At 41.4% G+C, this 14302-nt stretch overlaps 1 protein-coding gene across 1 annotated transcript in view; it reads right to left on the bottom strand.

Annotated features, from left to right (window-relative positions):
* Positions 1–13847, bottom strand: part of LOC149311638 (inter-alpha-trypsin inhibitor heavy chain H2-like) — a 43812-nt gene extending 29965 nt beyond the window's left edge. The window contains exons 1-8 of the mRNA XM_089527523.1: positions 13735–13847; positions 10304–10378; positions 7886–7921; positions 6791–6963; positions 4686–4790; positions 4091–4253; positions 2266–2373; positions 1930–2058 (exon numbers count right to left, since the gene is read on the bottom strand). Coding sequence (XP_089383649.1) covers positions 1930–2058; positions 2266–2373; positions 4091–4253; positions 4686–4790; positions 6791–6963; positions 7886–7921; positions 10304–10378; positions 13735–13824 — 879 coding nt within the window. The 5' untranslated portion in view covers positions 13825–13847. The remainder of the gene's footprint in view (positions 1–1929; positions 2059–2265; positions 2374–4090; positions 4254–4685; positions 4791–6790; positions 6964–7885; positions 7922–10303; positions 10379–13734) is intronic.
* Between the last annotated feature and the right edge of the window lie 455 nt (positions 13848–14302).

Here is a 14302-nt window from a genome sequence, read left to right as displayed (position 1 = left end):
AAAGGATCACATAGGAATGCAAGACAAATTCTTATACTGAGTCTTATACTGACTGATTTAGATTGCTCTTTCTAACCCAGGTTTGTCAGCTCTGACTGGCAGCAACATCTCTTCAGGGATTCAGACAGGATTAGTCCCTGGACCTTGTTGGAGTTTTTTAAACAGAGGCTGGATGGCCATCCTTCAGGAGTGTTTGTTTGTGTCTTCCTGCATGGCAGGGGGTTGGACTGGATGTCCCTTGTGGTCTTTGCCAATGCTATGATTCTATGTCACCCAGAGATCCCTGATGGTCACCCATTCATGTTCTAACTGGACTCAACCCTGCTGAGATTAGATGTGCTCAGAGCGATATGGTTGTGATTCAACTCAATAACTTGGTTCTGCCCAGAATACAGTTTATTCAGCAGAATATATGAGTTTTTGGCAAAATTCTAAAATGGCATAGTCCTTTTCAAGTGGGAAAACCTTGAGTCATAAACAACTGAGGCTATACTCAATAGCAATACATTTCTATACTGTTTACTGATGTAGTAAGCAGTTTACAAAGTCTGAGCTAATTGCCCCCAACAAGCTGGGTACTCATTGTAGCAACCTACAGAAGGATACCAGGCTGAGCTGACCAAAAGCCCCTGGCTGGTATTGAACTCATAACCTTGTGATTTGTGAGTGAGTGATTGCAGTACTGGCATTTAACCACTGTGCTGCCAGGGCTCAATATAGAATCATAGAGTTGGAAGAGACCGCAAGGGCCATCCAGTCCAAGCCCCTGCCATGCAGGAATTCCCAATCAAAGCATCCCTGACAGATGGTCATCCAGTCTCTGTTTAAAGACCCCCAAGGAGGGAGGCTCCACTACACTCCGAGAAAATGTGTTCCCCTGTCAAACAGCCCTTACTGTTAGGAGGTTCTTCCTAATGTTGAGGTGGAATCTCTTTTCCTGTAGTTTGCATCCAATGCTCTGAGTCCTAGTCTCTGGAGCAGCAGAAAACAAGCTTTCTCCCTTCTCAGTATGACATCCCTTCACATATTTAAACAGGGCTATCATATCACCTCTTAACCTTCTCTTCTCCAGGCTAAACATACCCAGCTCCCTAAGGTGTTCCTCATAGGGCATGGTTTCCAAACCCTTCACCATCTTAATTCTCTGTATACCAAGAACCAGTCAAAACCACAGACATGCAATCTGTAGCTGTGTTTGAGGAACTACAACTTCCATGAGCCTTCATCACTGAGTATAGTTGATGGAATGTGTAGCCCAAAGATATCTGGAGAATCATAACTGCCCACTGCTGATTTAGACACAATGCAGCATGTGCGATGACTCAACATCAACTTTCAAGCATGTTTCTACATCTCTGGGAAATGTAGTATTACAGATGCCCCTAAAACTGGCTTCCATGGTTTTCTCTTTTATTTTTCTATGAGCATCCAGGATACTTAGTCCTATTTTATAGCCATAACCTTACATCAATGGACCACTATACTTTGTGCTAGGATGAACGTCAATATTCCTAGAGCCCACAATATTCCTAGAGCCCACAATAACCTTCCTTCTTTGTCTTCAGAGCACTGTATTCTTTCTTGGAATGCTCCTAGAAAGGTAGCAGTTTTCCAAGTAGGTTCACTTGCTACGATGCTCATTCTATCTATTTTCTTCAATATCACCTTCAAAACCCCTTGACAAGCATCACTTGCCTTGTGCATTGGAGTCATTCTTTGCCAAACAGCAATTCTTTACCAGACATCAGTTATCCTTTTTATGGACAACAATTACCTTTTCATCAGTTAGGGACATCAATTGCCATTTCTTTTTTATGCTGCAACAGACTAACACGGCTGCTTCTTCAAAAACCACATCAATTGCCCTATTTGTCATGCCAAGTTCATCTTTCCTCTTTGTTTCCCACACTTTTGGTACAGCAGAGTTACCTCCAGTTCTCCAGCTTTGCTCTCTCTCTTGACATCGTAGGTCACCACAAAATTGCCATCAATTGCGGAAGAAGAGCAGGTGGGGCATTGCCGTTGCTGGGTCACTGTTGGTTTGAAGGACACATGAGCCTTGAAGGGAGAAGATGCAGGACAGCACAAGTGAGGAAGGCCTTCTCACAAGCAACTTTACCCAACTCCGATATGAGCTTCATAGCCCTTTGCGCAGAGGTTCCATATCTAAGCTCACCTTTATTCCATTCCCACAGTGGTTACCCAAGAACTGATCATTGGAAAACTGCTGCACTTAAAGGACTGATTGCTTCTGCCTATCATTACCTTTTTCTCTCCTTTGGAGATGGTAACAATGTCTTCAAACTGGTTACCAAGCGTGTTGGGAACATGAACGAAACTAAGACCCTGGGGCTCAACAATATGAATATCCACCTACAGGCAAGGCAAGGAAGAGGGATTAGAAATCAATATACTGAAGCATCAAACAATGGACTTGGATCATGAGCATGAATATGAACCATTAGAGCTTTATGGGGAAGAACTAGCACCTTGACCTAGGCTGAGAAAACAAAGCAGTCCTCTGTTGTAACCTGCTTTGATCTCCCAGGAAAAGCAGGCTATAAATAAACAGTTTATTATTATTTATTTATTAAAAGGACCACACCAGGTGACACCCTAAAGTGGGGTGACACCACTGCTCCCCAGACATCTGCTGGTTGGCAAAAACTGCCTGTGGTGTTCACTTGCATCCTTTTAAAATGCCAGAGCTCAGTGGAAGAGATTGTCTAAGTACGGCAAGGCTTAGCGGGACGAGACAGTAAAAGCCTGAAGTGTTAATTTTAATTATTGTTTTAAAAAATAAAAATTTAAAATCTTTTAAAAAAATTTTAAATCACATCACCGAATTTTCACTTTGACCACATGAAATTATCAGTACTTAATACTATTAAGGCTGTGCATATGATATTGTAATTTAAAGGTATAATTTTAATTTTGCTAGTTGTTTATGTCACAACCATTGCCATTGAATTCAGTGGCATACAGGAATGGCAACTGTTGAGTAACATTAGTACAAAAAGCATTACTAGTTTCTGTATGGTGTGGTATGGGAGGTGGTGGATTTGTGGTGGCACTATGGGCTACCACACTGGGTCACACCAGTCCTAGTGATGCCACAGGTCCTACATGGTCTCTAGAAAGCATTCTAGACCAAAATCTGGCTGTCACATTTTGCAGTAGCAGTAGTCACCAGGCAATTCCTTCAAGGCCAGCCCCATGGGCAGTGCACTACAATAATCTAAAACAGAAGTCATGAATACATGGATCACTATGGCCAGGTACCTTGACCAGGTTCCAGAATAGCTGCAGTCCTGAAAAAGAGCACACCTCCTCTCTTAGGGTGGAGGAATACAGTGCAACATGATATTGAGAACCCATTTCTATATTAATCAGCCTTCTCCAACATGTAGTTGATGGTAGTTGCTGGACTGAGAAAAGCTAATTTAAGTTTTGCAAGCAATGCTTTTATATTCTTATTTACAATACTATTCTATCACAATAGAATATTCAATACTATACTATTTTCAGGATCAAACTAAAGCAACAGCATTAGCATTTACATTCCTATACTGCTTCATACTGAACTAAGCAGTCTCTAGGTGGTTTACAATGTGTAAGCCAATTGCCCCAATGAGCTGGGTAGTGATTTTACCAATATATGAAAGGCTGGAAGGCTGGATTGACCTTGGAGTCCTTCAGGATCAAACTCACAATGTTGTGGCTGTAGTACCTGCATTTAACCACTGCACCTCCCAAACTTTAAGGAGGAGGTGTATTCCACTTATAAACCCATTTTCCTCCAACAAAGTATTTCCAAAGAAATGATTACCTCAGCAGACTTGCAAATTAAGCTCATGTTTACCTTGCTAGATTCAAGACACATGCTAAATGCAAGATACATAGGTAAATAATAATAAATAATAACGAAAGCACATGCTGTGATAAACAAATATCTTTCAAGACTTGGGGGATCCCCCCAAAGTGGTAGACATGTTGTCCTCTATGCTTCCTTCATCAGTTCTCTCTCTTTTACTCTGTCTTCATTGACTGGAAGCAGATCTGAAGGGTTTCAGGCACATGTCCATCTTACCTCCAAGTGTTTGGCCAGCCTGCCTGGCTGCACAGGGATAAAGTATTCGTAAGTAGACAGTTTCCTTCGGATCGGCTCTTGGTAGTGAATTTCAAACTGGACTTTGGTTCCTCCTGGGACATTGAGTTCAGCTTTGAAATTTTCCATGTCAAGGGCATTGCTCCTGAATTCAGTTAGGAACACATAAACAACATTAAAGCCACAGCTCAATATACCACCAAAATGCCACCAGAAAATTTGTTGAGGATTGGGGGAATCCCTTAAAATTCACCAGGCTCTAAATCAATTGCTGTGAAATACTAGAAAACATAATCTTCTGATAGCTCTTTTGCTTAATCTGGAAAAGCTAGCACCTGTTCCATGCAGGGTTGCCAGATGAAACAAAGGCTAGGGCTCCTGTCAATATAATGGTTGTACTGTATAAGTGGGAATTTCAGGTGTTGTCTGTGGGATAAGCAAGCAAACAAACAAACAAAAATTCAAACCAACTCCAGTTATAAATATGATTCTCATTTCGTGCCCTATATATCTTACAAGAATACTACTGGGGTGCAGAAATAAAGAATGAATTAGACAATGTGTCCGATTCACCTACCTCAGCAATCCAGCAGCTTTCCCTTTGGCTTTGGCCTGTGCATATTGACTTCTGGCTGCAGATTTTTCCTTCACTGAACTAGTGAATGTGATTCCATTGACATTCCTGTAGGGCAGAAACCAAGCTAAAACACAGGGCACCTAATCATTAGAAAAAGCATGATTACAAAAAGAGAGGAGGATGTTCATCATAACTTGGGATTGTTCTGTTTGGAAGCTTGAGTAAGTCAGAGGTAAGTAAGTCAGAATTAAGACTATACTCATATACTTAAAAGCTGCAGGGTTTATTGTTCTGTAGCAGAAAAAAAATCACAGACTTGGAAAAAGGAAGGTCAAAGAAGAAAATGGAAAGGCAGATTTAATGCTGAACATAAAACATAAATAATGACCACGGAGGATCTATATAAATTCAACCTAGACAATGAGGAAATTAAAACAGTTAAAGAGTTCCTGTATCTTGAATCAAACATTGATCAGAATGGAGACTGAAGTCAAGAAATAAGAAGAAGATTAGGAATGTGGAGGGCAGCCATGAAGGAACTAAAGTGTAAAGACATACAACTGATCACTAAAGTCAGACTCATCTAAGCCATAGTATTCCCCATCTGTTGACTCCTGTAGGGATTTGAGAATTGGACAGTGAAGAAAGCTGAAAGGAAGAAAATAAACTCAATTGAGATGCAGTGTTGGAGAAAAGTGCTGAGGATACCATGGACAGCCAAGAAGACAAATGAATGGGTCCTTGAACAGATTAAATCTGAACTCTCCCTGGAAGCCAAGACAATCAAAGTGAGGCTGCTTTGGTCACATCATGAGAAGGCAAGGAGCATGTGAGGCATTTAAACAGGGCCTAATTGACCTGCATTAAAGGCTATTTACCCTAGAATTTGGGTGGAGTCAACAGATCTGTGTCCCATCTGCCAGGATCTGGCCTGATCCTGGCCCTGGGGTTTTGGTCTGCATCATCCAAATAGGACAACACAAGCAGGTGGGAACAAAGGCTTTTCAGCCTGTGCAGAAAACGGCTCATTAACTTTCAAACTTCTACAACTTCTTTTTTTTCCAGTTAGTCTCAAAAGTGCTACAAGATCCCTTTGCACAGTGGCATCCCTGCTCTGAGTGTCACTGGTGTGGTGGATGAAGCACATGGGGGTAGGTGCCCAGCCCTCTCCCTCATTGCCTCCACATTCTCCTACTCATGAGTAGGACAACAAGGCAGTAGTGAGGTGGGGGGTCCTGGCTCTCTCCCTCAGTGCTTTTGCGTCCTCTTACTCATAGTGGCAGTGAAGGATGCAGGAAGAGGGCCAAATTGGTGACACCTCTCTGAGGTGTCACCTGCTGTGGGTTTCACTCCCCCTACACTCTCCTAGTGACACCACCACCTTTGCATACTGTCATGTAAGTGTTAAAGATAAGCAGCCTCTCAGGAAAAAAACCAGTGTGTGCCAGCACAAGTTCAGCACTTCAAACAAGGTTGAATACACAGAGAATCAAGGGGTGCATTTACACTGTTGAAATAATGCAGTTTGACACTACTTCAACTGCCACAGCTCCATCCTACAGAATCCTGGAATTTGTAGTTTGGTGAGGCACCAGCATTCTTTGGCAAAGAAGACTAAAGGCCCTGTAAAACTAATGGCAGGATTCCATAGGATGGAGCTACAGCACCTGAAGTGGTGTTAAACTGCATTATTTCTGCAGTGTAGATGCACCCTAATAGTAGGGCCAGCCTTACCTACACAGGCAGAGGTGAGTAGTATATCCATGCCAGTTTTATTTAATTTTTCTCCAACTAGTTTACCACCAACAGCACCACTCTTTTAATCTCCTCTGTCTAAATTTAAATAACAGTTCTTGACACCTAACAAGTCTACCACATCAACTTATTTCACTAAGTGAATGAAAAATTATGAGATCAGGAATTCCTCTTAACTTGAAGTTGGGAATCAGTAGAACTCCAAGCTTCCATGGTCAATGGCCAGGCATGATGAAGCCAGACACCAACAACACTTGGAAGGCAGATAATTTCCCGCTTTTGCTCCCTACCAAGGATGTCTTTGCTGCCCCTTGATAAGCATCTTGTTTAGCATGTAGGCGTATACTTACATGGTAAAGTTGTGAATGAAGGCCCCTTTAGGGATCTGGACATCGAAGACAAGGTTCTGGGAATGGCTCGCCCTGTTTTCCACCTTGGTCTGCACCATTGTGTTGGCCAGACGAGATGTGATGGTGGAGTGGACCTTATAGCTGTGGAGGATTATGTTGTCATCACCGGTCACCTGCAATCATCAAAATATTATCATGAGATCCCAAGAAAGAATAAGGGCAGTTCTGGAATGCATCCAGAACATTCCCCAAGGAATGCTGTATTACCTGGGACAGAGAAACGTGAGGAGTTAAACAAGTACCACCTAGTAGAGAGGGCACCCATATTTCCCAAATAATTGATCCGGGGAAGGATCTGGGATGAAGAGGTACATTTTGGCAGCCAAACTGGAAACCCTTGAGAACATTTTAGTATTAATGCCAGATTAGTGGGGTTAGGGCCCCGGAGTGGTTTCCTGCCTACATGTGTATGACTTCTTTTAGGAGAGGTGGTATAGAAGTTAATTAATTAAATAAAAAAATGGAATATAGAGTGTAGTAGAGAGCAACACCAACATCTTCACATATTAATTCATTTTCAACTATGACGTTTCAGTGAGGCAAGCAGCTTGATTCCCTGCACTTTTATTCACCTACTCAAGGAATATTCAAAATGTTGAGTGCCCTATTTGATGGTTGTGTAAAGTTATACACCTGTGGCCAGAGAAAGTGAAAATGATTCTCTCATAATAATAGAATATACAGAATATATATAAAGCTTATGAAAGCCTGGTAAGATGGTGTATAAAGTAATTTTTTAAAATTCCGCTGACCACTTTGAGTCCCATTTTGGGAGAAAGGTGGGAGAGATGTCAAATAAGCAAACCAATAAATTATGTTTTTCCATTTCTGCAGTCTTTGACAATATTGTGAAATAGAAGGTAACTGTTTAGGAAAATTCAGCTGGTTGATATCCTGGTACTGCACTGGCAAGGAAAAAAAATCCCTAAGCAAACAGTAGGATTGATCTCCAGCTAATGGTTAACTTGGTTGGGGGGCAGGAGGGACAAGTTGCTTTTTAGATGAGAAAAGGGAATAATCAGCAAGAAAGCTCACCGATTCTCCTGAGTCGTCATCATTGGATGTGCTTCTCTAGAGTTTCGGAAAACACAAAGAGAAAAGGAATGAGACTCTCAGATTGAAAAGAATGGACTCAACATGAAAATGTTCAACAACTTTAAGAGTGTGCGAAGTTCCTGGTCAGTTCCCTTTTAAACCGGTTTGTAAACCAGTTTATAATGTTGTCTGAAAGCCCCAAAATACTGCAAAATTAAAACAGTTTTGCACCTCTTCAACTGTCATGGCTCCATGCTATATAATCCTGGGATTTGTAATTTGTTGTGGTACCAGATCTCTTTGGCAGAGAAGACTAAATAGCTCACAAAACTACAAATCCCAGAATTCCATAGGATTGAGAAAAGCACACTTAAAATGGTGTAAAACTGCATTAATTCTGCAGTGCAGTTAAAGCTCTAGGTAAGACTATAGGTCCATCTAGCCCAGTATTTTCTACTTCCATCTTCCTCCAACCTGATGCTGTTCCAATATGTTGGACTATGGCTCCATGCCAGTCTTAGATTTCTGCTTATGAACACATACAAGCAGAACAGCACCTCTGGAAATAGTGCCACATTTTTTGATGATGAGGCTGGGGAATAGATGGCTCTCCCAAGGTTGCTGGACTTCATTTCCCACCAGCCCCAGCCAGAGAAGCAAGACTGGCTCCCTCCTTGCTGCCTTTTTGTCGGAAGTTGAAAACCTTTCTATTCCAGCAAGTTGTTTGACTAGCAGTTGTTTTACATGTAAAAAGCTTTTTGCTCTCGCATGCTATATTAACTTCATTCTGTGCTGTGTGTTTTTAAATGGTTGTAAACCACTTTGAATCCCATGCAGGGGGAAAGGTGGGATTTCAAATTAATCTTTTCTTTTTTTTTCATTTTAAAAATGATTTTAAAATAAACTTTATTAACAAATCAGTTTACAAAAACGTCAGACAAAACACTTACAATATAAGCAAAATGAAACTGACTACAAATATAAAGAAAACACATACATACATAAAACCAAAATTAATGTTTTCAATAGCTTTAACCCTATAGAGTGTTTAATACTGTTTAATCTTTATTATTGTTTTCCTATGATTTTAGCTACATGAGGCACTACTTATATTTCTTTTACGCTGTAAGCCACCTTCAGCCCCAGGGCATGTCTACACAGGACAGTTAAACCGTTCCTCATTCTCCATCCTCACCGTGACCTGTCTACATGATCCATGGCCACAGTGGCATCCCTAGGGTCAGTGTCACCTTGTGTGGGAACTCATGATGTCATCCCCCCATTGACCTCCTCCCATTTCACATCCTACAGAATCCTTAGTAATGCTCTCTCTCTTTTTTTTTTTGCACTAATGTTACTCATAAATCATAATTTCCATATACCACTGAATGTAATGCTAATAGCTGTGAAATAAGCAACTATCAAAATTAAAATTATACTTTCAAATTACACTATCATACATATAACCTAAACATATTTACATAAACATAGCAATTTGGTTAAAATGTAATGTTTTTAAAAAGATTTTTTTTCAAAAGAATGCAATTTTTAAAAAAATTAATTTTGAAATTTTGAAATTTGAAATGTTAATTTTTAAAAATTCTGGGGGCCCTTCTTTCTTCTCCCACTGAGCTTCATCTCACTCCCACCATCTCTTAAAGCATTTTAAAGAGATACAGGCAATTGCCACAGTGTTTCTGCCAAACTACAAAATACGCTGAAAGCTGCGTGGGGAGGAAGGGGCGGCATGTCCCATAGGGACAAATGGAGTGTGTGCTTGTGGCACGTGCATGCCGCAGCACCACCGCACCGCCGCGTGCACGAGCCCCATTCATTTAAATGGGGCTCGAGCATAGGCATTATTTGTTTTATGCGGGGGAGTCCGGAACGGATCCCCCGCGTAAACAAAGGGTGCACTGTACAAGTGTTTGAGCAGCAGTGATGTCACCTCCCTCTTTGAGTGTCACCTAGTGCAGTCTGCACCCCCCGCACTGTCCTAGTGATGCCATTTCATGGCCAAAGCTGGATTTGAGTGCAGACTATCTTCACGAGGGAAGGCCAGTTCCACACTGGATCTGTCCCATCCGGGCCTAAATTGGATTTTAAAACCATACCTTTTGCTTCAGACACAAGAGCAGCTGGCTACATGCCCATCCCACTGTGCTGCCCAGCACTGCTGGCACAAGTTACTCCCTCTGACATCACAACACAGTGCCCAGCCATATGATCAAGGCTGGGTGCCTTGTTACTACAGGACAAGTGTGTAGACAGTTGCCCGGTGTTGCTCCAGAGTACAAAGGTAACGGGGGAAATTCAGGGCAGCTCTGGGGCCAGAATACTCCAGGAGCAGCTCAGAGTAAATGAAGTGATTGATTGATTAACTGAGTGAGTGAAAGATCAGTAAATAAGCAACTGTACCTGAAATCTGTTCTTCCATAGAGTGGATCTTGAAACAAATCCATCCACCTCCCAGTCAAACAACTTATCCAGATCCTACAAGGAGAGTCACCAATGAGATCAGGGAAGCAAGGTATGAACATCAGAGGCAATTATTATATGAGTGTATTTGGATGTGAAAGATGGTCAAGCCCACTCTATGAACTATGCAAGATGAGAACAATTTGCTTTGTGTGTGATGCCTAACAAATGAGTCTTTATGTTACCAAAAATGCCTGGGTCCTAAGAGGGCACCCACAAACAATATTTAATAGGGGACTATTATTAGCTTAATTACAGCAGCTGAGAGGGCTTGGGCAACTCAAAGCAGGGATCAAGCCTGTATGTACCAGTTTTGAGAAACAGAACGCCAGAATACAAGGTCCAAATGTAGTTTTATTTGTAAAAGGGAATCGCCACTCACACAAAAGCACACTTAAACACACACACACACAAACTAATGATATAAAAGGTGGTAGCAGATAGTGACTTTAAGGACTGCAGAAGGCAATACTGTACTGGTTCCAGAAGCAAAGGTCCCAGTTGAGAGATTCTGTGAAGTGAAGTGGCTCAGCAGCAGCCTGTAGTGCTGAGAAGTCAAGCAAGATACTGACAAAGGGTCTGTCTGAATCTCAGCACGACCAAATTTTGTGTGTCTTGCCAGGCGTATTTATAGGGCAAAACGTTTCCCAGGGCAGATTTTGGGATTAAAAATTACATTTCTAGGCTAGAAGAATGAGAAGGAACTTGTAAATGGCCAGAGGATCAGTGCAAATGTTTCTGGATGATGGGGTTTCGCTTCCAAAGGGTAGTATACTTAGGATTTTCTTCATTTGTAAGCACAAGGTCTATCACCCACCATCACTCCTATCAATGAAGAGATTATGCAGATTCTGATCTTGATTTATCTATCCTAGCCATGTGGTCTTGGGTTTCCCTCATGCTGAGCTAGTCAGATCTGCTTATATGGTCATGGATGTCCTCATATAGCATAGCTAGTTTCCAGCACTGGGGGCAACCTCTCAGCTACATGCCTAAAACAAGGACCAGATCTTGGGTAACATTTGTTACTTCAATATCCTAATGCCTCTATTTAAATCTAGGAAGCAACCACATGTAGTGGAAAGCAGCATATAGGTATACCTCAGTCAACAAAGCCACAGATAAAGATTCTCCTTTTTACAAAGTATTGTTATACCTCTAGTTCCCCCTTTCCTCCTTGTCTTCTGTCAAGCTGCAATTTTTCTGGCAGTATCAGCATTGAGAATACGGTGAACTAGAGAAAAACAGACTTTTGTTGCCTAGTTCAGCAGTGTGTCTGGACTTTAAAAAATGCAATAAAACCTTGGGCTGGGGAAGAATGGGATTCTGCTCTAGTTGAGCATGCATACCTACAACAGACAAGGTAAATAGCAGCTGCCACTATGAATCCCTTGCTGAACATGCATGAACAGCAGAACAGAGAGAAAAGAGGAAAGCAAATAAGCCTGCATCACTACCTACCTTCCCATCATGTTAAAGAAGCATAGATCTATAGGCTTGACTACCAAAATGAAAATAACTTTAAAAAAAGGAGATGAAAGAAAGAAAGAAAGAAAGAAAGAAAGATCACCCTTGAATGTTTTTGGAAGAAGGCTTCAAAATTCAAAATGTTTCATTTCACATATACATACTGTTTGTTTTGAAATGTGTTCAGCTGATCTTTTTTTGTGGCACTAGAATTTGTCACTATACTTACCGCGTTATTTCTATGGACCTTATTGCACACACTTTTGTCCCCGATCTGGGCACAAAATTCACATGCCTGAGCCCTGATCAGGAATGGCTTAGGGCCGGGCAATGGCATGGGGATGGCTTGATAGTATGGCATGCAGTAAAATGCATTTTCACTTGGCCACATGTGTCCGCTACCTGTGTCCAGATCGGGGGCAAAAGTGTGTAATAAGGTCCACATTTTCCACTAAAGAAATAATGCCCACAAAACCTCACAAAAATTATATTGTACATCTTGTTGGATTGTTATTATATTGTACAACATGATTCCCCAAACAGGTTCAGCAGTTCAGGTAGTTCCTATAAAGTTTAAACCCAGAGTCCATTCACTGTTCCTCTGACATGGGAGCCACCAGCCATCACTGTGTGCCATGTATTGTGAGTTGAGTAACCTTTGAATTCTAAATTAAAGCAATTACACTGATTAATCTTCCTAGAAAAGAACCCAGGGAAAGATGGGAGAAAAATAAGAACAGTAATCTGTTCTTAACTGAGCTGAAGGAGGCGTGAAAATAGGAGGAAGAAGCACCAAAAATGTAAGGTATGCAGATGGCACCACATTGCTAGCAAGAAACAGAAGGACTTGGAAAAACTATTGAGGAAAGCACAAGAAAGAGAGTAAAAAAAGCAAGGTTACAGTTGAACATGAAGAAAAAATATATGACCACAGACAATACATATAACGTTAAAGTGGATTATGAAGACATCAGACCAGGTAAAGATTTTCTATGCCTCAATTGAGTCACTGGTCAAAACGAAGGTTGTAATAAAATAATCAGAAGAAAGCTAAGACTTAGATGTATCTGAGGAAGCAGGCTCAAGTCTATGAAAGCTCTTGGTACCAACGTCTATCAGTGCTACATCCCCTTGCATACTGATTTTTCAGATTAACACAGCTATGTCTTTGAATTCTAAGACTTGGGAGGGCAGTTATGAAGGAACTAGATAAGATCTTCAAGTGTAATTGAATACAAATGCTATAGTACCATTTTCTACATATAGTTGTGAAACCTGGACAGAAGAGAAAGCTGACCAGAACAGAATCAATTCATTTGAAGTAAGGTGCTGGAGGAAAGTTCTGCAGATATCTGGAGATCAGGGTTTGAATCCCTGCTAGGCCATGGAAACCCACTAGGTAACCTTGAGCAAGTCACACTGTCTCAGTCTCAGAGGAAGACAAAGGCAAACCCACCCTGAACAAATCTTGCCAAGAAAACTGCACAATAGGTTCATCTTAGTATTGTCATAAGTCAGAAACAACTTGAAGGCACACAACAATAATAACAACAGCAAGTCAAGTCTGAACTCTCCCTAAAAGTCAAGATGATTAAACTGTGAGGCTATCATATTTCCCTTTGGACATATCCTGAGCTGACATAACTATTTTGAAAAGAGGATAAGGCTTGGCAAAGTGGAAGACGTTAGGAAAAGAGGAAGACCACATTACAGGTGGATAGACTTCAGTCAAGATAGCCATGGGCCTGAATTTGCAAGATCTTAACAGATTTGTTAATAACAGAGTGTCTTGTAGGTCTCATTCATAGGGACACCATCAGCTGAAGCTGACTTGATGGCAATTAAGAACAAAACTGAGCAAAACTGAGCTCTTGTCAGGTCTCCTGAGAAAAACAGACTCTTACCTCTGGGTTTTCTTCAACAATGAACTCCAGGTTCCATATTTCTGAAGCAAAGAGAAGCACCGTGAAACAAGCCAGATGTACCTTCTTCATCTTTGAAAGACCACTGAGATGATGGGCTGGTGATGGATCGCTCTATTCTGTCGAACCAAGTTCAAGGAGCAGGAAACACCCCTTGCAATGCAAGGCCCTCTAGTATTTTGATGGTTATTGAGAAATCCTAACTTTGTCCTGCCTCCTGCCTTGGGCAAATATTTGCCTGGTAATGCAAGTGGGGGCACAGGTTAGAGTTTGTGTAAACAAGGCCTTTGCTGGACCAGCATCCTCTGATAATGGCTCAGCCCTGGATAGGCTCCTCTCCCTTTTGCTTTGTAGTTTTGTCCTGTGCTGCCTTTGGACCAAATCACATTCAGAAGAGGCCATGTGGAGCAGTGGTTGGGGGCAGGGTGGGGGGAAATGACATGAAAAAAGGAGAAAAACATTTCAAGTGGAAATGACTTAGGGTAGGTATGGCCCATTTGGCAACATCACCCATCTCTCTGTATTTTCCAGCAGAGGCAGACATCTCAAA

This window comes from Sceloporus occidentalis, unplaced genomic scaffold (genome assembly GCF_023333645.1).
Source record: "Sceloporus occidentalis isolate IW3139 unplaced genomic scaffold, rSceOcc1.0.p SCAF_5, whole genome shotgun sequence".
In the NCBI taxonomy this organism is placed as follows: domain Eukaryota; kingdom Metazoa; phylum Chordata; class Lepidosauria; order Squamata; family Phrynosomatidae; genus Sceloporus; species Sceloporus occidentalis.
This window is presented reverse-complemented; position numbering and strand designations above follow the sequence as displayed.